The sequence below is a fragment of the Lissotriton vulgaris genome, chromosome 12, assembly GCF_964263255.1.
Source record: "Lissotriton vulgaris chromosome 12, aLisVul1.2, whole genome shotgun sequence".
NCBI classification, from domain to species: domain Eukaryota; kingdom Metazoa; phylum Chordata; class Amphibia; order Caudata; family Salamandridae; genus Lissotriton; species Lissotriton vulgaris.
Genome location: NC_141700.1, coordinates 440,476,064 through 440,502,218, shown reverse-complemented (window position 1 = coordinate 440,502,218; position 26,155 = coordinate 440,476,064). Strand labels below are relative to the sequence as shown.

General features: G+C 43.8%; 1 protein-coding gene across 1 annotated transcript in view; it reads left to right on the top strand.

Moving 5' to 3' along the window:
• LOC147674138 (inactive hydroxysteroid dehydrogenase-like protein 1) overlaps positions 1-26,155 on the top strand; it is a 133,691-nt gene that overhangs the window by 9,768 nt on the left and 97,768 nt on the right. Inside the window, exon 2 of the mRNA XM_086945200.1 lies at positions 2,843-3,075. Within this exon, the coding sequence (XP_086801326.1) occupies positions 2,856-3,075 (220 nt within the window). The 5' untranslated portion in view covers positions 2,843-2,855. The remainder of the gene's footprint in view (positions 1-2,842; positions 3,076-26,155) is intronic.

Sequence of the window (26,155 nt, the reverse complement as noted above, 5' to 3'; positions counted from 1 at the left end):
AGTCTTTCTTCACCCTAATAGTGAATTACTTGACTTAATTTCACAGATGCTTACCGTCCCTATACTTTTGTAGTAGATACTGTGGTTATAGTATTGCAAGGCAATATGTAAAAGACTCAATAATGTGGCAGAACAACCCCAGGACCACCTTAAGAAGGGAAACTTTCTATTTTAATCGTCCTTTCCTTATCTATTGCTAACTAAATTATCAAACTAAAATTCACTAGCCATTGAACCTGGCATGTTCCTGCAGAACAGGGCAGACTGAACTACCACTGCTATCCCTCCCTCCATTCATTTCTTTTTTTTTTTACTTTGATGAATGTTATGTTGCATAAAGTAAACTTCTGAGTTACAACAGTTGTTTTTTCCAGGGCTCAATTCAGGTCTCTTATTGCATGAAGGTCAGGATTCCCCTGTTTAAATATCTCATAGTTTAGATTATTTTTAAGGGTAGGAACACCCTTGTTGGTGTCCAGTGTTTGTATGTTCAACAATGTTGGGGAGGCTGCTCTCTGTATCCTATCAGTGGACTGCCGACCACCAGTTTGCTGACTTGCAGTAGTCAAAAATGCAGCTTCCAACCAAGCCAAGCAGACCACCACTCCACAAGTAAGTATCCTTTGAAAGATGGTGTGCATTTAAAACAGCTAAGTAATCCACGGTGCTAAAGAAAACTACAAAAGTTAAATGTGTGTCAGACATATGGCAATATCTTTCTCCCTACATCATTTGCTTAAAACACTGGCGGATACAGGGCACTAGCGACCATGGAAAAAAAGCAAAAAGGTACACAGGGAGTAAGAATATGAGGCCTATGAGTCCCCAAAATGATTTCATCATTCCCTTATGACTCAGGTTCTTCATTCAATACCAAGTGGCTATATAAATTGCATAGTTGCCAGTGTGTGGCCTCTGAAGTGGGCACATAGACTCAAATGCAGAAGAATTTACTGAGGGTCACGTATGGCAGGCCTTGAGCTGATAGACGAGGAAGGGATGAATCCCCAAGTAGGTTGATAGTTCTGAGACAGAAATTCCTGATCAGACCGGTAGTTCGGAGAATCGAGTATGCAGTTTCAAAATAGCAGATTTGATGTCCTCAGGCAAGGAAGATCCCAGATCTAAGGGATGTAATTTTTACTTTGTCTTCTGCAGCAATGAAGACTAGTAGTAAACATCAACAAGTGCTGCCTAACATGGATATTTATTGATCATATTGTGAAAATGTAGTTTTTCATCAGTAGCTGGGACTTTGCCAGCCTTAATGTACCAGTGTGGCGTCAAATACCCTGGTTGTAAGGATCCATTTAAGTTTCAACTTTCTGATCGTGAAGGACGAGGGGTATGGGAGACGAGGATTCTGCCCTTCTCAAAAACGGTCAGTGAAAAGGTACCCACCCCGTAAGAAGAACAACAGACTTTATATCTATCAGCGCGCTGGGAAGTCCCACAGAAAAACGCAAAGGGAACAGTGTAGCACATGACCCTTCAAAAACGTGAAGATAAATTTTAAGAAAGCCTAACAGGGATCAGCCTATGAAAAACGAGTGGAAGGGACATTTAACCCAGGACATACATAACCAGGATCAGGAACAGAACCTAAACGAGTATGATGTGGGAAATGAACATCCGACCACTTAAGCTGAATATGTATAAGACCCAGTAACATGTGAAAGGAGTTTTGTGACATCACTGGCAACCATCCAGTGCCGAAACTAGTGGGAGAGACTAATTAGAATAGTATTGATAAAGATGGTAACCTATCAATAAGACCATCGAAACGCGTCGACGCTCTACCGCACGATCAAGGGAGATAGACACTTATCTTGTAGAACAATAATTATATATTGTCAGGATTTGGTGTATATGCAGCCTCATAACGTGCAACGCTCATTGACAAGTTCTGTGTCATTTGCGTGTCTCTCCTTTTCCTGTTTTCATCCTTCCTTTTCATCTTTTTTCTTTTTATCTTTGAGTCTTATCAATGCCAATTGAATGTACTGCTTTTTTGAAATCTGTGTTTTTATAGATTGCATTTCACATATTGTTTTTGTGCATTTTTATGAGTATTTGTATAGGATTAGCTCTCAAATGAGTGCTTTTTAATTGATTAACTGTATTTGTACAAATATATTTTTACAATAATAAATGATGTACTACATTACTGCTGTTGAAGTGATTAGTCAGTGAATGAGTGTAGCGGTCCTCCAATTAGGTCCGTTAATTACATTAAGTATAAGTTGTTGTCTTGCATAGGTTCACTAGGGAAATAATCTTTTTTCATACTGTTAAAGTACCCCATTCCCTTGGTGTTCAAGGGGTCTCTCTCAAATTTCTACATAAGATGTGGATTGCACCAGAGAGTTGAAAGTCCCAAAGCAAAGATAGGCATGGGCTTTGTTAGAAAAATAGAATTGAAACCTGTCCCATCCTTAAATGTTTAAACGTTAAAACACATTTTTACTTTTCCATTTTGCAATTTCAGACATAGTTCTTGTTGTATGGTGGACTGACCATCTCATTGACCTGAATAAGACAATAATCGTGTTTCCTGGTTCATAGTATTCTCATGTTTTAATCTTGAAAACACCATCTTAGATGATGTTTCTTTCAGTCTTCACTTCCAGGCTCTGGGTATTGGCTTCTGTCTGAATACCCATCAAATACAATTGTTAAAGATACATCTAAACTTTGGTAATCCATGGGTTTGGGCTTAACAAGTAATTTGGATCTTATGTTTTTTACTTTGAGTATTTTTGGCCGATTGGGTATATGTTAAGTTGTTCAGTTTTTCATGTGGAATATTAGAAATAATACGTTTTTTTAATTGTCTTTGCAGAGTTTTTGATATCATGGCTGCTGTTGATAGTTTCTACCTGCTTTACCGCGAGATCGCCCACTCTTGCCACAGCTATGTGGAGACTCTTGCATTGGTTGGGGCCTGTTATATGGCCAAAAAAGGCTTTCATCTCCTATGTGACTCCTATGGCCTTCTCAGAGTATACTTCATCCCACGCCTGGTGAGCCGTATTGATCTAGTGAAACAATATGGAGCATGGGCTGTGGTTACAGGTAAGACGTTCAAATAAACAAATATCAATGTAATTTCTGAGAGCATTTAAGCTTTCAGAGCCCCTCAAACTTTTCTGCTACTTAATGTTATCATATGCTCCATCTACACATTTATTCTTAAATCATGTTCATATCTGTTTATTGAAAATGCGAGTGGGTTTTCTATCTTCTGATGTCATTTCCATTTTGAAAACACAACCGTTGTCTTACCCATCAAAAAGCCTGGAAAATTACTGATCTCCATTTAGCAGATTGTAATAGAACCAATGCAGTGAGCAGCTCAACAGAAAAGTGATGTGCTGTACTGTTTTATGTTCTCTTCACAGAAAAACAAGCATTGGCAAAATAGGTTTTACTTTTTAGCTGAAGTATTTGGTGATAGTTTAGCCTCTGTGTGTTGTTTCTTGGCTATAGCAATATGATAACAAGGAGTAAGCCTCCTTAACTAAATGAACTGCATTAGCATAGTTAAACTGCATCCTCAGAGAAGAAAAAAAATGATTCAGAATATGAAGTTTGCATGTAAGTTGTGAATTTAAAGCTGATACACAGCAAACTACTGAATAGTAGATTGTTTTGACAAAAGGCCAGTATTTTCGTTGCATCTTTAAGAAAGTCGGTGCTTGCATACATCCTAATTTACAATATCAACCTACCAACCAGAGCTACCTACATATCATACTTACAATTCATGCCTAAGATAATTGCCGTACATTACCTTACCTACCATACCTAATCAAACACACCAACCTATGTCCCTACTTACCAAAACACCTACCTTCTTACCAACCCTCACCTACCATATGTACCAAGCAAAACAGCAATAAGGGAGAAGCTCTCTTGGTGGCAGTTAAAACACTATAAACAAGAACAGAGTATTTGTATCTCTCCATAATTTCCAACTTAGTTGCACATCATCTCATTTAATTTCACGTAGATGCCAAGAAACAGGTATGGTTAAAATATCCATTCTTTATTTCTTGCTTAAAAATAACAAGGACATAGGCACAACCAACGCATTTCGTCCCATAATAACCAGACTTCTTCAGGGCTGTTAAAAGACATACATGACAAAGATTAAGCATCATACAAAACATTGATCAGCACAAAGCCTGTCCTTGCTACTGTGTGGACTCACCGTTTGCCTTGATCCTCCACGCCTCGCGGTACCCGCTGCGCGGGTCCCGCATCGCTGAGGGGCGTTTGCTTAAGCCGGGAGCTGCTGGTGTGAAATCGGGGCTGAGGGCTGCGAGCAGAAGGGTTGGGATTCACTCTCCCAGGAGTCTCAGGACATCCCGCGCCCGTTCCACCTGGGCCGCTCTCCCTCATCGCCCCGCCCCCAACAGAACTTGCTTAAAATCTCGGACTGCCTTTGCTTCGTGGGACCTCTCTGAGCCTGTCCTTGCTACTGTGTGGACTCACCGTTTGCCTTGATCCTCCACGCCTCGCGGTACCCGCTGTGCGGGTCCCGCATCGCTGAGGGGCGTTTGCTTTAGCCGGGAGCTGCTGGTGTGAAATCGGGGCTGAGGGCTGCGAGCAGAAGGGTTGGGACTCACTCTCCCAGGAGTCTCAGGACATCCCGCGCCGTTCCACCTGGGCCGCTCTCCCTCATCTCCCCGCCCCTAACAGAACTTGCTTAAAATCTCGGACTGCCTTTGCTTCGTGGGACCTCTCTGAGCCTGTCCTTGCTACTGTGTGGACTCACCGTTTGCCTTGATCCTCCACGCCTCGCGGTACCCGCTGCGTGGGTCCTGCATCGCTGAGGGGCGTTTGCTTTAGCCGGGAGCTGCTGGTGTGAAATCGGGGCTGAGGGCTGCGAGCAGAAGGGTTGGGACTCACTCTCCCAGGAGTCTCAGGACATCCCGCGCCCGTTCCACCTGGGCCGCTCTCCCTCATCGCCCGCCCCCAACATTTCTTCCACCCACCCCAAGGCCATAAGTGAGAGTGAGAACTCCGCTGCGCGGGAGCGCGCCGGGAGAAGCCCGGGACAAGGGCGGAACCGTCTGTGGCCGTCCGGGGCTGAAGGAGGCTGGGCTGGGCCCACTTTCTTTCACCCGCACTTTCTTGATACTAGCTGAACCAAGGAATAGATCACGGACATGCCCTCACCGGCACCATGTGAAACTCCATCAAGGGTGGGGGGAAGCAACACAGGAACTCTGGACAACTATTTCAAATCCGCTAAGGGAGAAGGGGGAAAAGAAAGCTCCTTAGAGAAGGGCAGGGCAGAGCGCCGCCGCTCCATTGAAATCATGAAAAGCAGACCCCTTAGCGAGATAATTCCCTATCCTTTCTCCCAAGAGGAAGGCGCCCTCAATGATAGCCAGGATCCATCAACCCAAGATGGCGTCCCCCTATTGTTACGAGATAGCATTACCACCTCCGGTACACTGTCCGAAAAGAGCACGGAGGTCATCCCACCCTCGACCTCTACCACTATGGTTGTTGACTTGGACACCCAAACTCCCCCGCTAAACAAAATCAAGAAAAACAAGCCTAAGCAAATTGTTGTGGCGGAACTGCATGGCCCCCCACCCAACAAGCGCAGAAGGAAGACAAGGGGGGGGACAGGGGAAAACCAAAATATCCCACTTAGACTTTGGAAAAAAACACAAGCCTGCACTCACTCCTGTCAGGGCTAGAGATAATGTGCACACCTTTACTTCTCCTAAGGATACAGGTGCTATCACTGCTGTCACTAACAGTGATCCAGGGGTTAACTCGTCCGACACAGCTCCCCCTCTTACATCCCTAGGGAGTATAGAATTCCTACTCCGTTCACTCTTGTTGCCCATTAGTGAAAGCCTGAAAAAAGTCGGGATCAGGCTTACCATTTTAGAGGCAACCCTAACTACCCTGACACCTCGGTTAGTAAGCAATCTAAAACTATGGGGCCCAATCCACCAATAGGAACTTTCCCTAATAAACAAAATCCTCCCCCTAGCACAGGAGACTTACAGGGTGCTAATAAAGGAGCTTCACAGGGCGCCGCCACTGCCCCCCCCCTTGCAGCCACTTATGGCTATTCCTGTTCCGACCCCACAAAACACTTTAACCATCATGCCTCCTCAGATAGTAGACCCTGCCCCCCACAGTCTACAGCCAGGCATAAATTCTGGGTTCCCCCCCATTGCTAGTATTTCCTCTCCCCCTCCTGGCCAGCCTGCTCAAAGACCACGGAGACCAGATCTGCCACCGGAAGCCAACAGCCTTATGGTGGTTTTAGCGGGCGCCCCCCCTTTACAAAGGGGAGAAAACGAAGATTTCCAATCTCTCAAGAAGAAAGTCATTAAATCGCTGAATTGGAACAGACCCCTACCACCACACTTTAATAACGAGATCATCATGGTCAGAAGGGTGCCCTGTTTGGGGAAGACGAGGAAAACAATAATAGGGGACTGTATAATGGTGACTTTCAGGGACCCTGGTACTGTTTTACATATTTGCGCAGGGTCAAATAGATCATTGGATTCCACCATACCGACCCTGCCAGTCTCCTTCTTTTTTCCACCCATCCGCATGCATTATGACCCGCCACAAGGAAACTGGACAAGGGTGGAACAGAGACCCAGACATAAAGAATATGCCCGACGTCCAAACTACCAGCCACCTGATACACCCTATTTCCACTACAATCGCTTCAACTGTTTGAGCGGGCTTGACGGGGTTGATTGACTGTCCACCAACAATTTTCCGACCTCAGACAATGGTTCTTGTAGTCTCCCTGAGCCATCTGGACTCATTGTTGATAATGTTCCCGATGCAACGACTGGTGTAATATCCGGAATTGTCTCCCCCCACTCTTTCATCCCGGCAACTCCCACCTCTGAACACTTGAGATTAATTTGGTGGAATGTCGCCGGATTAGCTAATAAACTGGCCGCTCAAGATTGGGAAAATTACATCGAGACTGGGGACGTTTGCATGTTCCAGGAAACCTGGGCAAGGGAAGACTATGGGCACCAAGGTTACACGTCATTTTTCATCCCGGCCAGGTGGGAGGGTAAAGGTCGCCCCTCAGGCGGGCTCACAACCTGGGTGGCATCCCACCTAGGTTGCGAGGCTACACGGCTACCGGCCCCCTCCGACGATATCCTTGTGGTTTTATTGTCCTGGCCAAATCAAGCAAAACTCGCCCTAATAAACATCTACTCTAGGCCAGTTGGAATTGCCAGGGAATCACCTACCATAGATGAACTTTCGGACTATTTATCCGAAATATCAAGAGATTTACCCTATGTAGTAGGAGGGGATCTAAAGTCCCATTTTGAGCCATTGCCAGGTCTGTTAGAGGGTTTTCCAATGGAAGAAGAGGTCAGGTGGTCAGTGCCTTCGGTAGAAGCTCCCCCCCGAAGGCATGGACTCCTGTAGCATTGCAGATCACAGCCCTTACCCTAAAGTTTGGAATTAGAGCCTGTAACAGGCGTATTAGATCTGACATACCTAGCAGAACCACCTATAATAGAGTGGGAAGAGAATCTCGCTTGGATTATGTCCTGGTTCAGATAGCGAACTGGCCAGCTATTCGGGACTTTAGGGTTATGGAAAGGCTAGACAGCGACACAATGCCCTCGAACTTGACCTCATTCACCCTGGCCTTCAAACCTGCATAACGTCTAAGGAGGGGAGGAAACCTGAACTCCTACTGGAAAACAACAGGAGAAGAATCAGGTGGGAACAACTGGCCTCAAGCGAGGAGAAACTTCCGAGGCTTTATGCCGGGATAACCCCCATCTTGGAAACTGTGGGAGATTTAGTTACAGGCGTGGACAACAAAGACTCACAGGCCAATTTATACCAGGCCCATGAGGACCTTATAAAGGCCGCGGCCCCTAACCTCTTCAGTAATGTACAGAATGCAAGGAGGGGGCAGCCATGTAAATCCTCATGGTATAACACAGCCTGCAGAAGGGCAAAAGGGGAACTCCTTAGATCCATCAAGGAGGGTCTAGGTGGGGAGAAGTTAAGAGAAAGTAGACGGGCATACAAAAAACTTACCGCCCACGCTAAAACCGAATGGGAGGAGAATCAATGGGAAGAGCTCACCAAGTCCCTAGCGATAAAAGATCACCGAATGTTCTGAAGAATAGTAAGCGGGGGGTCGGAGAATCTCCATTCGGCAATCGAGCCAAACATTGCACCAGGGGTGTGGCATGCACACTTTCAATCCCTCTATAGCTCTGAGCCGGGAGAACCCACTATTGACACCGGCGTTGGTTGGCCTGACTATGAGGGGGATCCAATAACATTGGGCGAGGTCACGGCTGCAATAGCAGGACTTACTGTGAGAAAGGCGCCAGGATTGGATGGCCTACCCGGGGACCTGTTCAAACAGGAGCCCATCGTCTGGGCTCCCTACCTTGCCGCTCTGTTTAACGGAGTTCTCAGCGGCATGGAAATCCCCAGTACTTGGCTGGGGGCGGAGGTGGTACCCATATTCAAAAAGGGCTCGCCTCTCCTCCCAGCCAACTACAGACCAATCAGTCTAATTGATGTGGCACAGAAGCTGTTTGGTAGGGTATTGTTGAACCGGCTCCAGGATTGGGCAGAAGAGTCGGGAGTTCTTAGCCCGTTCCAGGCAGGATTTAGAAAGGGAGTTTCCACAGTGGACCAGGTCTTTCGACTGAACATTATCTATTGGAGGGCAGCGATATTCGAGGGCGGCAGTCTATAGACAATTTTCGTGGATCTGCGGGCCGCCTTCGACCTGGTCCCCAGAGGGAAACTTTGGAGCGTTTTGGCCGAGATGGGCGTTCCCCCGGACATCCTGATAATCTTGCAGAGATTGCATTACAATAACTATGCTCGAGTAAGGTGCGGGAGGTCCGGGGCACTTACGGATAGATTCCCCGTTGATCGAGGGGTTAGACAGGGTTGTGTGCTGGCACCAACCCTGTTCTGCCTCTTTGCCAACGGGGTAATCGCCCACCTAAATGCCACTGAATACACTGACGCCCCCAAATTGAACGGCAGCAGGGTGCCTGCAATCAAGTTCGCAGACGACACCCTGCTGCTGTCCAAAACCCCAATGGGGATACAGAGGATCCTCGATTCGTTCGTGGCCTTTTGTACTGATAGGGGCTTAGAAATTAATGCGGCCAAAACCAAGTTTATGGTCCTGAACCCAAGTCAAAAATTGCGGCCGAATCCGCTATTGGGAGCCTCACGGCTCGAGAGAGTTTCCACCTTCGAATATCTTGGTGTAACTCTCAACGAAACTATGTCTTGGGGATCACACCAGAGCAGGGCCAACCTCAAATTGGTACAGACTACAGGGGGTATCGCGCGGATGATGAATGGCTCCTCATACCGTCCGCTGGGGCTGCTCATCCAGATCTATAAGGCACAGGCCAGGGGCGCTACTATGTATGGGGCGGAATTGTGGGGACATACATCTTGCCGTAGTCTGTCCTTAACTGAGAATAATTTCATCAGACAGATAGTCGCACTTCCGCCCAGCACCCCGCTCCTCCCCCTGAGGTTAGATCTGGGTTTGCGACCAATAGCCGACGAACTAGGTTTGAGACCCATAGCCTTCTGGCGAAGGCTATGGAGTAGCGATGAACTTTCTGCCTATAGGGCGGAACTGATGGAGCTATTGACCCACCCGAAAGCGCTACTGATCCCCTGGATAAAATATATCCAAAAATCCTGTATGATACTGGGGTTTCCTGACCTTTGGTTTAATCCTGCTAATGCCTCATTAAACATCTCAAAGAGAGCCCTGGCCATCGCTTACCACGAACAAAAACTAGCCATGGCCCTAGACAGTCAGGGTGAAGGGTCACTAACTTCTGTATTTGCGCAAAGTAAGGACTTGTACAGGTTCGAGAGGGTTTTGGATGCCATCTCCCCCGTGCTGGCCAGGAAGCTGTTTCTCCAATGGAGATATGGCACACTGCCCCTACGATCTTTTACCAGCTCCTGGTCATCACCCCCCTCCACTAAACAGTGCCCGGCCTGCGCTGCCGCGGAGCAAAGTGATTTACACGTGGTCCTGTTTTGCCCAGTCTACAAGGCAGCGAGGAAATATTGGCTCCTACCACTGATCAGAAATTTGGGTTGTAGGGAGTACCTCCCAATGTATAGAATTTTAAAAACCGATGTCTCAAGCCTAACTGTGTTTGCATTAGCAAAATTCCTCACCAATGTCTGGCACACTCGCACCCGTATTTTGAAGACGCAGGCTCCCTCTTAATTTTAAGGTCCACAGTTTTAAATGTAATTTTAGCAGTATGCAATTTCAAGGTTTTACACTGTATAAGTATGCATTGATTGATTATGTATGTCAATTTTATAGTGATTATATATGTTTTACTGTATATCTTTGATGGCTAACGGCCGAAATAAAGATTGAATAAATAAAAAAAAAATAAACATCAAATGCACAATAAAGCAACATACAGAGCAACCAACTAAAAGATATATAACATTATTGGCACAAGACATAATTAAAAACAGCTATGTCATTGTTTGAGAAAACCCAAACATGGAACAGTAAGCCAACGTACAGCACCCCAATTTGAAAGTCTTCAAATAAATTGTTTAAATATAGGTTTCAGTTGCATATTCTTATTCCTTAAACATACCATTGTTTCTCAAAACATTCCTATTAGTACACATTCTTATTTATAGTTTCATCTGAGACATATCGAATGTTGTAACTCTAATTCACCATGTATTCCAAAAAACGTTTCTAACAGAACAGCAAAATATCCATTGTTGGACACAACAAAATCTACAAAATAGTTAAATAAAAACATATCTAGACAAGATGTTCTATTTGCAAACTAATCAGCTTCGAAGGTGTAAATGAGCTTCCAGAAAGATTTAAAGGAGAAAGAGGTTTAAACTCATTTAAATCCACATTCCTCCTTTAAAGGTGCAACATGCACAAAAGTATAATTTTTGTGCAAATAATTTTTTTTTTCATTTACCATAAATTGTATCAATATGCCATAACTAGTCATTTGATAATGTTGTTACTGTAATTGCGTCATTCCCAAAAACTGGAAGACAAATTCCTTCAAAAAATATTAAGTTAACATTAGCGTAAGTACCCAGCTCAGTGTTTCTCAGTTAAACAAAATATATCAGAAAAGAGTGTCCAACCATTGTACACTCAACAGTGCTACTAAATCTCACCTGTGAGTGAAGAGTAAATATTTGATTAATTCACCAGAGCTCCAAATTTACCTCTTACCAAAATCCTGTGTGTAAAAACATAAAAGTAACAACCACCATAAAGCTTCTCGCTTACGAACAACACCCGATGGGCATTCCATATCATCAAAAAGCACATGCAGCAAGTCCTTTTTAAAATACTTAACACCACAAAATTCATTTCTATTTGCTACAATATATGTATCATAATAATGTACCCTAAGAACGTATTGTTTAAGGTATTGAACGTATTTTAAGTCCTAAAAGTAAGAGTCTCTTAAGAAATACAAAGTAAGCAAACTGAATCAATGCACTCATTCAGTCAAAAATGTTACATCAAGCCACTGTACGTGATTGCAAACAATTGTCACCACAACTGCTCATTAACATACTTGTGAAAGCCTGCACACAGTTGTGAAATCCTCTCATATTTCACAACAATCATATCAGACCATAGTCAAGAGCAAGCATAGTCTTGCAATCCCGACATAAAGAGCTTGGCGGTAATCAAGCAACATTCATTCATACCCCTTCACTTACCAAAGTTAATTCCAGTCTATCCTAACATCACCGTTCGTGTACGCCATAAGCAACAAAGCTGTGTTCATATTCACCACCATACTCCAAAATTTACCTCAGATAAACTCATATGAAGAAAATCAACCTAATATATTTCAGTGCAAACACCCTTCACCCTGAATGCTGAGTAACACAACATGAGAGCCTGCATGCAATCATAAAGATCCTCCCATGTTTCACAACACTTACATCCTACAGTAATCAACTGCACATAATCTCCCAAAACTGACATTACACAGAGCTTGGCAGTCATCAAACAATACTCGCGTCACTTGCCAAAGTTAGGCCCAGTCCAACCTTACATTACTGACGCAAACAATAAAGCCGGTTTCAAACTTGGCGCCATTTTAAATACTCATGAGATTATCCTCAATTCCTTCCAGTTGGAGAAAATCGCATCACTCGTATCAAGGCGATTGGGTCTGCCATTGTGGAACAGTAACTTTGATCAAGTTCCTATTGGGTTGTGCTACATAATGTCACACGCTGCCTTGAGAAATATATCAAATACGCTCTCTAATGTATTATTTTCGCTGATGAGCTGATGGGATCTTCCTTCCAACTTTGTCAATAAAGAAAAACATTTCACCTGTGGAAAAAAGAGCACACTAACGCTATAAAATGTGTACAGCCAGTCCCCAAGTTCAAACAAGTTCCATATTAGTCCTTGTAAACAGTGGCCATCTTGTAACAGTAACAGTTCGGATGTGCTGTTTAATGGAGGAAGTACCTAATTATACCAGTTATATAAAGAAACGTTGCACGCCTGGCTGACCGTGGCTGAATGTTGACGCCGCGCCAGCAGATGATTCACACTCTACCCATGTTCTATGATGCAACAATAAAAACAAATTTAAAAAAAAACAGTTCGGATCGAAACAGCTATCAAACGTGTAGCGTACAATGCATTTGCATTTTCAAAACTCTACTACATAATTTTTAAATTTGTAATAAATGTCAGTAATCTAACCATAATAATCACTGTATTGATTAGAATAATATCAAAAAGTGTCATGCAGCATATATACATGAACTCCCTAATAATGTTGACTTAAACGGAGATTCACTTCTTCATATATAATTTATAGGGAGACACAAAAGCAGAAAACAGAAACAATGGTGAAATCCTAACCATATATATGGGCAATTAATAAACACAATCCAATCCACACAGTGAGATACCAAAAAAGTGTATGCAAGAGATCAAACTCCTCTTATTGCTCCATATTATTTATTTCTTCACTGCAATATTATATCAACATATTGGCACCAGACAACAGAGGACTGTCTCACCTATCACAGTTCAGCATAGAAGATTCAAGCCCGTCTTCAACAAGATTCTCAATTGACAGTCTAAGCCAATGTGTGATGCAATCCGGGCATACAAAATTACAATATTTGCTATAGCCAGTTTGGAAAAAGGCAACAACCAAGTGACAGACTCCAGTATAAATGAACGGGTCTGGCAAATGCCAACCTATAATTACAAAAGTATGATCGTAACCCCTTCCATCACCAAACAGGCAGATCATGCAGATTGACTCACAACTAATTACAAAAAGTGATGACATTCATGCTCTTTATTGAGGCCAAATTCAACTTCCTAAATTGGCCTCATCTTGCCGGAGTAAATGTTCTCTATCAACCCCACGTTCATCTATTTTCACTGTATCTATTCTATGAAATTTAAAAGGACTTTTTGCATTTCTATTCCATTCATGGGAAGACATTAGGTATGATGTATCTATTTCAGCTGGCCCTAATTTCTTCTGCTATTCAAAATCTAAGTTCTCTGGTAGTACTACCTACAAACTCCTTACCACAGTTGCTCACAATGGCATAAATCACAAACGTCATCCGTCAGTTGATAAATGTATTAATTTTGTTATTTGCACTGGTGTTATAGTTAAAAGTGGTTGTCTTGCTCATGCCATATCAACACAAGGTACGTTTAGTACTCTTATAGAAACCACATGGTTGTTGAGGTAACCAGACCAATTATCTTGTTTTCTTACACGGAGACCTGTAACTGGGATCTTTACTATTGCGTCCCCTTCTGTATATCACACTCTGTTTATCCATAAGCATGGTTTCTAAACCAGGTACACTGTATAATAATCCCCAATATCTGTACAATACCTGCCATATCTGATGACTAGAGGTATTATATATTGTGATGAAGGCCAGGTGACCATTTATCTTGTTCTTCACCTTTTTATTCCTAACAAGATATTCTGTCTTATAGTTGCTCACTATTTTATTCATCTTGTAAGAGCTTAGAATTGTGCCATCTTTGTACCAATTTTGTTGTTCATAAGATCTAGATTAGTCGTGCATTCTACCTCCTCAGTGCTATTTCTTCTGAAAGGTAGCATCTCGCCAAATTGAATGGATTTATTAGTGTTGGATGGATGCACACTTGTTGCTAATAGTGTGCTAGTGCAGGCAGTGGATTTACGATATAATGTGCTTTTAATTTTGCTGCCAGTAATGTAAAAGGTCACATCTATACCAGCAATTCTTTTTTTATGACAGTTCATAGGAAAACTGGCATTTAAACCGTTGTTATTAAGATATTAAAAATAGTCTTCCATTTGTTACGGAGCCTGTCTAGATGACAATAATATAATCTATATATCACCCCCAATTTATTAATTTTATTTATTTAAAGAGTTTTATATAGTGCTGGCTAGACCTGGAGGTATCAGAGCGCTTTACATGAGGTTCAACAAGATTACATCTGTTTCAATTTACAACAGTTGCTAGAAAAAAAATTACAAGAGCATAGAGAACGAGATAAGTGGGGTGAAGGGGGTAAAGGGGTGGGAGGGAGATAACAGCAGAAAGACGAAGGAAGGTCTGCCCAAAGTCCGGCTGGGTAGGTGATGGTCAAGGGGGAAGTCCCAAAACCCATCTCCTCTATAGCTATCAGGTAGCTCCACTGGGCTTTGGCCAAATAGCTAGGTCTCAATAGGAAACAATAAAAGAACATGGGGGGGGGCAAAATAATGGAGCGTAGAGAGGAGGGTGAGAAAAGGGAGGATAGGGGAAGAGACAACAAGGGGAGACGAAAAGAAGTCTGTCTAAAGGCCGACTGGGTAGGTGACGACCAAGGAGGAAGTCCACGGCCCATCTTCCCTATAGCTAAACCAGGTAGCTCCATTGGGCATCAGACAAAATAGTTCACTCTCAAAACATTGAGAGAGGAGAGAAGGAGAGACATAAATAGAGGGAGGAATGCAGGACGAGATGACAGGAGAGATGAAAGGAAGTCTGGCTAATGACCGACTGGGTAGGTGACGTCCAAGGAGGGAATCCCCGACCTTTCTCCCCTATAGCTAAACCAGGTAGCTCTATCAGGCATCAGGCCGTATAAACATGTATAAACTCAGTCCATCTGGATGCCTTTGGAAACCATGCTTGCCCATTCTCAAACCAACTCATAAAGAGGTCTGCAAAAGAGGGGGCAAACCTTGATCCCATGGCAGTACCCTACAGCTGCTGGAGCCACTGCCCGATGTAAAGAGAGAAATTATTACTCAAAACAGGCTAGCCATCTCCAGCAGCATCCAGGAGTGTGCGATTCATGCATCGTGTTGAGAGAAAATGGTCTTGAGCCCTAAGACCAAATTCTTCCTTTTATGCACGTGTATACGCTCTCTACATCCAGAGTAACATACACCATACATTCCAGATCCCATACAATATCTTTGAAATCCCTCAGGATGTCTGATGTATTACATACAAAGGATGGAAGGTTCAAAGCAAATAGTTTATGGAACATATCTGCAAATTAAGAGATGTGTTCAACGGGTGATCTTATGACCACAGCAATGGGACGGTCCAGTGGATTTGAAGCATCAGTGTGTATTTTAGGAAGCATATATATGCATGGATATCTAGGATAATCCACTTTAAGATACCTGTTTTCTGATGCCTGTATTCCAACTCGGAGTTGTCTTGAAGCATGGCCGGTTCTGACACTCAGAACTTTCAAAGCAAAGAGGATCAAACTCAATTAATGGGGGAAGGTGCTGGGCCTAATACGCTAGTTCAAGATAAGCTGGACAAGGGAGGCTCATTCGCCCGCAGGGAGAAGGAATCAAATCTTTCAGGAGTTAAGGGTTCAGGAGATAACAAACCTAGAGGGTAGAATTCCAGAAATAACCAGCCCCTGGACCTTTCTCTGGAGGAAGGGGATACGTTTTACTCCCTCTTTGACAAGTCAGATTCTACTGACCTCAGGCCCCAGATCGAGAAAGGTTGTAGCCACTACCTCCCTGTCTGAGGCGAGTGAAAGTAGCTTCCGCACTGCACTGAGGGCCACAGCCAAGCATCAGTAATAGCAGAAAAGGTTCAAAGGAAAACCAGCGGCATGCTTAGTAGGAAGAGACAAAGAGCCCCAGACGGCAACTGCTCTAAAATGGGACTATACAGATACTCGATTGCTGCAGCAGGATCTCTGGCATGAAATCTCATTTGTCTCTAAGGAAGCAATACACACTGGCATCAGGATTGAACCAGGTGAACCTACATTAAAACTTATCTATGGCATGATCAATGAGCACCAATCAGAAACCCGGGCCGAGAGCCGGATTGCCCGGCTTGCTACTAAACAACTACAAGACACCCTAAAGAAGGTGTCTAAATCTTGTGCAGAGATTGGGGAAAAACTCAACACCATAGAGGAAAGGACAACAGTAGTAGAAACTGATGTGGGGGTCCTTAAGTGACAAGTTGAAATTCAAGAAGGACAGATCTCTGAAATCATGTGGAAGATCGAAGACTTTGAGAATTGTCAAAGGTTGAACAACCTATTATTCCTCAGGATAAAAGAGTGGGTTGAAGGCAATAGCATCAGAACATTTATGCTATATCTCCTCAAATGTGCCTTCTCAGAGCTTGTGTCCTGGGACTGGGGGACAGGCATGCATAAAGTGCAGAGACTGCCTCTTATGCATAACAAGCAGAGCCACTCTGATGGAGCGAATGAAAGCCATCGGAGAGCTTTTCTTGTCTACTTTGGGAATTTCCTTCTCATGCAAGCTATCTTTGAGAAGGCGCGCCCGGATGCCCTGTGATGCTTTAATGGTCTCATATTTTGCGCGCCCTGATTTTTGCCACGTTAACTTCAGTATCTCCAGAGTTTTTGGGCTTTGCCTGGACGAAATGGATGAATTGGGTTTAAAGCCTGAATGTAGTTTGTTGGAGGGAGGGGGGTTCCTTCTTCTCCTCCTTATGTAATTATGAAGTTGCTTAGATATGCCAACTATGATTTGGTGGGGGAGGGGCTTTTTAATCTCGATATTTGATGACATCTGCTCTTGTGCTCCTTTGATAGGTGGTCTAATCGCTATTGTAATGGAGGAGGACTCTGGGTGCTTTATGGAATGATCCCTCCTCTCTATCTGAGAATCGCTCAGAATTGGGGGTGGTCACCCTCTTTCTTGTCTGTCCCCCTGTCCCCTCTCTTTGCTTCTCTGATTGACCCTGAGAGCTGTGGTGGGGGAGTCGGTAGAGGTGGACTCGAAGCCATCACTCAGGGCATGAGTGGCCTGATTGCCCGTTGTGGTAGTTGTGGGGGGAGGGGTCGAGAGAGGGTTGGGGTAAGGGACTAGGGATGGATCATGGCGGGGGTATCGAAGGGGGGCTCTGGGTAGGTCTCAGTAGGTAGAATGGCAGAGAAGGGGGTCAAGGGTATGATCACAGTGAAAGAAGAAGAGGGAGCATATAAGCACAACAGAGAAGCTGAATTAACACACAGAGGATTGTTGAGAAGGTATCTTGATGGTATGTACTACTTACTAGGGTTTATAAGGCGTGATTAAGGTTACAATGGGGTGGCTTTCGGTGGTAGGCTGTTCTGGAACCAATATCATGTCTAAATTGGGTATTGCTACTGTAAACCTATGTGGCTTTAATAATGGAATAAAAGAAGGGTAACTGAGGGGTTGAAAATTCTGGGGGCAGATATTTATCGTTTCCAGGAAACACGCATTAATAGAGCTAATGCGATTGCTGGAAGCATTAGGTTTAGCATTGGTAGCGAGCATTACACAGGACACACAAACTAGGGGGGTCCCTGTCCTCATACAAAGTAAGCTATGTGATATAATATTGGTTCTTTCACCTTATGCTCATTGTATAACCCAATTCTAGATGACCCAGGTAGCACGGATTTTTAGCCGTAAAATTAGCCACATGGCCTGCTCCCTATATTTTTTGTGGCGATATGCACTTTAATGGATCCGGTGGCACTGCTCGAGATGCAACTGGTACCTATGCAGGCCGTAAACCACGTGTGTTTAGAGCTTTACGCAGTTTAGTAAAAGATAGAGGCCTGGTAGATGCATGACTGAAACTCAGAGCTATGATTCAATTATCAAAGAAAAATTCTCTTGGAGAACACCATACATTTATATATTGTCATACAGAACCTCTTATAGGTCGTACAATCCTCTATGCCAGTCTTTAAAAGGGACCAACACAACAATTAATAATCACATTAATCAAATTTTAAATAAGTCATATCTCTCTCCTCCCCTTCCCGGCTAAAGTCATCGAGAAGACCGTCAACAAACAACTGACGGCATTCCTCGAAGAAACCAACTCGCTCGACCCATCCCAGTCTGGATTCTGAACCAACCACAGCACCGAGACCGCCCTCATCGCAGCCACCGATGACATCAGGACCCTGATGGACAACAGAGAGACAGCCGCCCTCATCCTCCTTGACCTCTCGGCAGCCTTTGACACAGTCTGCCACCGCACCCTAATAACCCGCCTCTACAACACTGGGATCCAAGGAAAGGCCCTGGACTGGATCACATCGTTCCTCTTCGACAGAACCCAGAGAGTCTGCCTCCCACCCTTCCGCTCCGAGGCCACCAAGATCATCTGCGGCATACCCCAGGGCTCCTCACTCAGCCCTACCCTCTTCAACATCTACATGAGCCCCCTACTCCGCCATCGCACGCAAACACAACATCAACATCATCTCCTACGCCGACGACAACCAACTGATACTCTCCCTCACCACAGACCCCCTCACCGCCAAAGCCAACTTCCAGGACGGAATGAAAGATGTCGCAGAATGGATGAAGCTCAGCCGTCTGAAGCTCAACTCGGACAAGAAAGAGGTCCTCATCCTCGGACAATCCCCATCCGCCTGGGACGACTCCTGGTGGCCCACGACGCTGGGCACCGCATCGATACCCACGGACCACGCACGCATCCTGGACTCCTCCCTCACGATGACCAAACAAGTCAACGCAGTCTCGTCCTCATGCTTCAACACCCTGCGCATGCTCCAAAAGATCTTCCGGTGGATCCCCACGAAACCAAGAAGACAGTCACCCATGCCCTCATCACCAGCCGACTGGACTACGGAAACGCCCTGTATGCAGGAACCACAGCCAAACTTCAGGAACGCCTGCAACGCATACAGAACGCCTCCGCAAGACTCATCCTCGACATCCCTCGCCACAGCCACATATCTACCCACCTGAGAAACCTGCACTGGCTCCCCGTCAGCAAGAGGATCACGTTCAGACTGCTCACCCACGCACACAAAGCGCTCCACAACACGGGCCCTAAATACCTCAACAACCGCCTCTCGTTCTACAGCCCCACCCGCCAGCTCCGCTCCACCAGCCTCGAATTCGCAGAACCACCACCGGAGGAAGATCGTTCTCCTACCTGGCAGCCAGGACATGGAACTCCCTCCCCGCACACCTACGACTGACCCAGGACCATCTCACCTTCAGGAAACACCTCAAGACCTGGCTATTCGAGCAGTAGCGGAGTTCCCCCCCCCCCCCACCCCCCCTCCCTTCAGCGCCTTGAGACCCTCACGGGTGAGTAGCGCGCTTTACAAATTGACTGATTGATTGATATCAAATTCATAAAAAACATTAAAAAAACAATTAAAAACAAGACAAAAAGTCTTTTAGCACAAAAGGGGCAATTTACACATCATACATACACATTTGTCATCAGCAGGAGGTAATTCATGGGAATCAACAGAAAGGGCGTAGTCTTGAGAATTTCTTCAACAAACAAAACACTAGCGTCCTCAAATTTAACAATAGTAGGCGTTGACGCATTTCGGTGGGAAGAGAACAATACAACCACCTTCTTCAGGACAAATAGAAATGTATAGTACCTCCTAATGATTTGCAAAGCATTGTTCTGGATAATTTATCCTGTATAAAAACATAAGACACATATCAGCTCAGGCCACTTACAATATAAAACAGAATTCATATAAATAATGATAAAATAACCTTATATCAATGTTTACATTTTCAAATCAAGCAATCCAAATGTAAACAGAATCTATGTATAGAGAACCGTAATTTCTATAGAGTTTGTTTAAAAAATATTTTTTAATCAGAGTAATTGTCTAGAGAGCCCCATCAAGACTGGAATACATAGACCACCAACAAGCAGCCTAACTCTACATTCATACTCATGCAGTCTAAAATCTCAATGCCGGCAAAGGACAGGGTTTTGGGTGTGAGGGAAATACTGGGCGCACTGCTTGGGTTGACGCACAAGAGAATGCTGTAAAGCAGAAGGTGCATGCAGGTAAGGGGCAATTCCCTGAAACCCCTCAAAGTGTGCCTGGAAGACACACTACATACAATAGAAACAAAACCTGTTGCACACTTAAGTAAAGTTTCAAGCAATGAACAGATGTCTCAATGGACATAAAGTTCATATGGTATGGGCGAAGGATTAGACCACCAGTGTTTCGGATCTTCTTTTATTGATCCTAGAAAGCCTACAAAACATTTCTTTCGGCTACTATTCTCAATACAGTTGATATATCGGGAACACATACAGAAAACCAGTTTTTGAACACAAACCCAACTAACTCGATTTAAAAGGACGGGGTTTCTACGGGGATCCTCTGAATCTTAATAACCAATTACTTAGTAATATTCTTATGTACATCCTGACCATCAACCAATAATATTATCAGGATCGAGTGAACATTAATAGCACTCACCAATATATAGATTCCTAATACCTAAATACAAGGTGTAAGGCAAGAAAGTGATCGTTTTCCTTTCTGGCTAGTACATATTTTCATGTTAGGTACACCGTGGTATATAGCAATATTTCCACTTTTCTCTAGTTAATACAACTTGAAGGCCGCATGATTTATATTTCGGCCCTTTTTCTCTCCACCTTTTCACCTACATTCATCACTACGTGGACTTTCTTTGGGACACCAAGATGACGTCCTCAGGGATTCTTCTTCTCTGCTACAAAAATCTTCACACTACCTTCACCCTAAACACGAGGATTTTGATATTCTCCCGGGTTCTCCATCCCTGAGGAGTCATAGTACACAGCGGTACTATTGACTAAGGTGAGTCACATAACATTCTATCATCAGCCCTATGGGGTTCCAAAATTTAGAGCTGTCTACTTAATCTCTACGCTCATACGATCTTAATGATCACTTTTGTTCCACAGAATCTCCACATACCAGTTGGAGAAGACCATAATTGGAACTACAAATCCTAATCCGACTGATACTGTAAACCCGGTCTCGAGCGGAGCCGGGTCGGAATTATCACCGGCACCGCGGTGAGATTTCCCCTTCTTTCCCCCCCCCCTCATTTATTTTCCATCCCCACGCAGGATTTAATACGCCTGCTTGGTACTTAGTCACAATAGATGTGATTATTGTAAATATCACTAGTAGAACTTTACCTTATATCCCTTTCCTTGTCTCTTTTTCCCCTTTCTCCTCTATGACATTACAGACCTGTGGTTTTAAACCTTTGACCTATAGGTAGGATGCGCACTTCCCCTCTGAACCCTTAGACCCTGGTCCACAAGCTAGTTTTACTCTCTTCCTTCTACATCTATCCTTCCACTCTATTCTAAAATCTAGCTATCGCCACTACCCTCCCGCTAGTTTCACTATCTTCCTGCTATATCTATGCCACAACTCTAATCTTAGATTTACCTACGGCCACTCCCCTCTCCCGTTTTGCAACACGTTAATTTGTTCATTCTCAGTATGTAAAATGTACTAGTTGTGACACCTCACTTATATGATCACTGTCGACCCACAATTTTTCCCTCCTGCACTTATCAGGATTTTATCACCGGTACCAGGGTGGTGTTTTGTGCATCCACCAATATGTTTATGTTTACCATGTTCACCAGTCACTCACCCTCACTTTTCACCATAAACAGTCACACTCGTCTTACATTGCCAAATCCACCATGTACTCCATCCATTATTTTGTATCCTCCCCAGCACTGAGGAGTCGCGGAAAAGTGTGTTTTCTTGCGACGAAACACGTGTCGGCTGGCTTTCTAGGATCAATAAAAGAAGATCCGAAACACTGGTGGTCTAATCCTTCGCCCATACCATATGAACTTTGTCCATTGAGACATCTGTTTATTGCTTGAAACTTTACTTAAGTGTGCAACAGGTTTTGTTTCTATTGTATGTAGTGTATCTTCCAGGCACACTTTGAGGGGTTTCAGGGAATTGCCCCTTACCTGCATGCACCTTCTGCTTTACAGCATTCTCTTGTGCGTCAACCCAAGCAGTGCGCCCAGTATTTCCCTCACACCCAAAACCCTGTCCTTTGCCGCCATATACTGTTAGTGAGGGGGGCTGCCGCCGCACATTGTACTTTATCCAATCGGGGGTTAGTCACTCTACCTCATCATGAATCGAGACAAAGCTGCTGAAGAACTTTTTGACAACCTTGCTAAGGGCATGTCCACACACAGAGCTACTACTAGTGGTACGTCTAGTGTCACTAAGGAGGAAGGTCTCAGAGACAAATTCATCAAACTTGAAAAATTGAAAAAACAAGAAAACTCTAAATGGTGGGACGGTACAACCCTGAAACAATATGCAAGACTTAAACGCATACCAAGAGGCCTAAGGGCGCAAATCTTCCCAACCTATGACGATCTAGACAGTGATCTTCTAGGGAAATGGGAAGAGGCTCTCACCAATACCTCTAATACCCTCATGGACATTCTCATTGAGAGTTCGGACCGAAAAGTGTCCAAACTTCAAGCTACAATTGCCACTCTAGAACAGGAGATAAAAGATCTGAATCGCCCTGAATCCACTATAAAAAACTACACTATATTAGACGAAATCTTGCTCAAACATCAGAACGAAATCAAAAACCGCAAAGCAAGACAACTAAAAAGAGACGAGGCGGACTATACTGAGGGCAGAATATTTACTTATGCCAAGAAATATGACTTTATGATTAAAAAACCATTTCAAAAAAGGAAAGACAAACCTAATGAAACAAATGCTAGTTCAGCTTCTTCAAGCACTACTTCTCTTAGTACGGTCAGTATAAGTGAAGATGAGGCTAACCGAACTGACAGTGAAACAAATCCTTTTTTATGCGAGATACAACGGATCAGGAGAGGCAACCGTATCCAACATCCAAAACCCGCAGGGGCAGGAGGGGGAAACGTAGAAGAGTACCGGAGAAAACTCATGTCAGGGAACAACCAGAAATGAGTGACAATGAAGATGGGGAAGTACAAGTTATCAACTTATCATCCAAAATACTATCCCCCAATATGATCTCCCTCCTCAGCAAAGGTTTGAACTTTAATCCTTACACTCACACTGATGTCTGTAATTTGAAGATTGACATATTTAAATTTGTACGCAATTTGAAATTAAAAAAGCATTTTTTGAATCGTGATATTTCCAATAAAAGTTCTACCAATATTCCAACTCGTTTTGAACCTGGTGTTTTGACAATCAATGACATTCAGACTGCTCAGCTTCTTCTATCCTTAACCGACCAGGAACATACTCCTTACGATGTGGAGAAACTACTGGAAGAACTCAATATTGAGTCTGATTTCAGTATTGTAAGTGGGCTCAAATCAAAATCCAAATGGATCCCCACCTTACCAGGAGGGAATTCAATTGACAACTTCCACAAAAGAGTATTGGAAGACATCGACAAACTTGACACCACGAAAGACCAACAAGCATTTAGATATAAAGACAATTTAACATCAGGTGAACGGGCAGCCTTAAACTCCCTCACCAAAGACCATGACATTATCATTAGGGAGGCGGACAAGGGCGGGAACATTGTGGTCATGAACAAAACAGATTATAATGAAGAAATACTAGGCCAACTACTTGACACCACGTGTTATGAACTTTTAGACCACAACCCTATCGCCTCCTTAACCACTGTAATCAACAAATTCCTTTTAACTTGGAAAGAAGGTCTTCTTAATGAGGATGAATACCTTTATCTAAAAATCCACAAACCCTCTTACCCATGGCTTTATACTCTTCCAAAGGTTCACAAAAACCTTCCTTTCCCCCCCGGCAGACCCATCATTTCTGGCATAGGGGGACCTACTGAAAAATTATCTGAGTATGTTGACTTGTTCTTAGGGCCCCTTGTACGCAATCTTCCCTCTTTCATCCAAGACACGAAACACATTCTCAGTCTTCTCTCCGATCTACAGTGGCAACCAGGCAACATTCTTGTAACTATGGATGTGGTGGCACTTTACACCAGCATTAAACCAGAATTAGGTTAAGACACTCTAACTAAAGTCTTACAGAACCGACCAGCTACTATGTGACAACATACAAACATGTTAGTTTCCATGATGAAACTCATTCTCGAAAACAATGTGTTCATGTTTAACAACTCTTGGTACAAACTGACCAAAGGTGTAGCCATGGGCTCTAAATTTTCCCCCTCATTCGCGAACTTGTTCATGGGCGCACTAGAAAAAGATTTGATTTGGGGTCCCAAGGGTGCTACTTTTATTGACTCCATAGTTTTTTGGGGAAGATATATTGACGACTGCTTTTTAACCCGTTAAGCGCGCGCAAACATTCCGCCCCAGTGCGGACGTTTGATTGCGCTAACGGGATTCGGACGTCCAACGGTCGTGCGCCGCACTAGCGAGGGAGTGCACGCGACGACCGTTGGACGTTCGAAGCACTGAACGGGTTAATATGGTCAGGCACACATGAACATTTGACTGATTTCCATAAACACTTGAATCACAACACTTGGGACATGAGTTTCACCATGGAAGCTAGTCTTGACAAAGTAGAATTTCTTGATTTAGAAATATACATTTCCAACAACAAGCTCAATAGCAGACTCTTCAGGAAGAGCACGGCTTGCAATGCTATCCTACATGCAGACAGTGCTCACCCACCACACCAAATCAACTCCATTCCTTATGGTGAATTTCTAAGAGCACGCAGAAACTGCAGTGACGACAAAGACTTTATTCTCAATTTGAGGGATATGAACACACGCTTCAAGAAAAGAGGATACTCTGATGAACTACTACATAAAGCATCTATTCGAGTCAAGAACATTACTAGAACAGACGCACTCAAGAGTAAACATACAAACACAGTAACCGCATCTCCAAAAATCCGAATGATTACGGACTATAGCAGCCAAAACAGAACACTGCGTAGAAGCTTCACTAAGCACTGGAATATCCTAAAAGCTGATAAAAATATCCAAGAGCACATAGGAGAACACACTTTAATTACATATAGAAGAGGAAGGACTCTGCCTAACAGGCTCAGTCCCACCATTCCACGAGAGGCACTCACTGACACTTGGCTTTCAGTAAGAAACATTGGCTTTTTCAGATGTGGATTTTGCACCATGTGTCGTTGGGCAAAACACAAGACTAAAGAATTTTATGACACCAAAGGAACCAAATTCAACATCAGGACTAACATTAACTGCACAACACGTTTTGTAGTTTACATCATTGAATGTGTTTGTAAAAAAGTATATGTGGGCAGCACCATTCGCCCTCTGAAAGATAGAATAGCGGAACATATCAGAGCTATTCACAAACAGGATCCAAAATATCCAGTGGCATTGCATGCGGCTGCATGCTGTGACCAGAGCTTGGATAAAAAGGTATCCTTTTATGGGATAGACACTGTACCACCGGGAATAAGAGGTGGCAACAGGGAACTCAGACTTAGACGCTTAGAAGCCACGTGGATTCTCCGCCTTCGGAGTGTGGACCACGGCTTGAACTTTGACCAAGAAATGCAGTACTTTTTAGGTGATTAAGTCATTGCGTCTATGATTCTGGTTCCATCATTTTCCCTCAACCTGAGTATAATGGAATTTTTCCAATAAACCACAGAACCTACAAAAACATAAAACATCTATTTTCTGGACTCAATATGAGACCTACATGAGGCTATGTTCCAAAAGAGCAATATCGCTCCTCATTCATCCGCTCTAGCTGCTATAACTGAATAGGTCCTGATGGGTTACATCTATGGTTTTTCTGTACC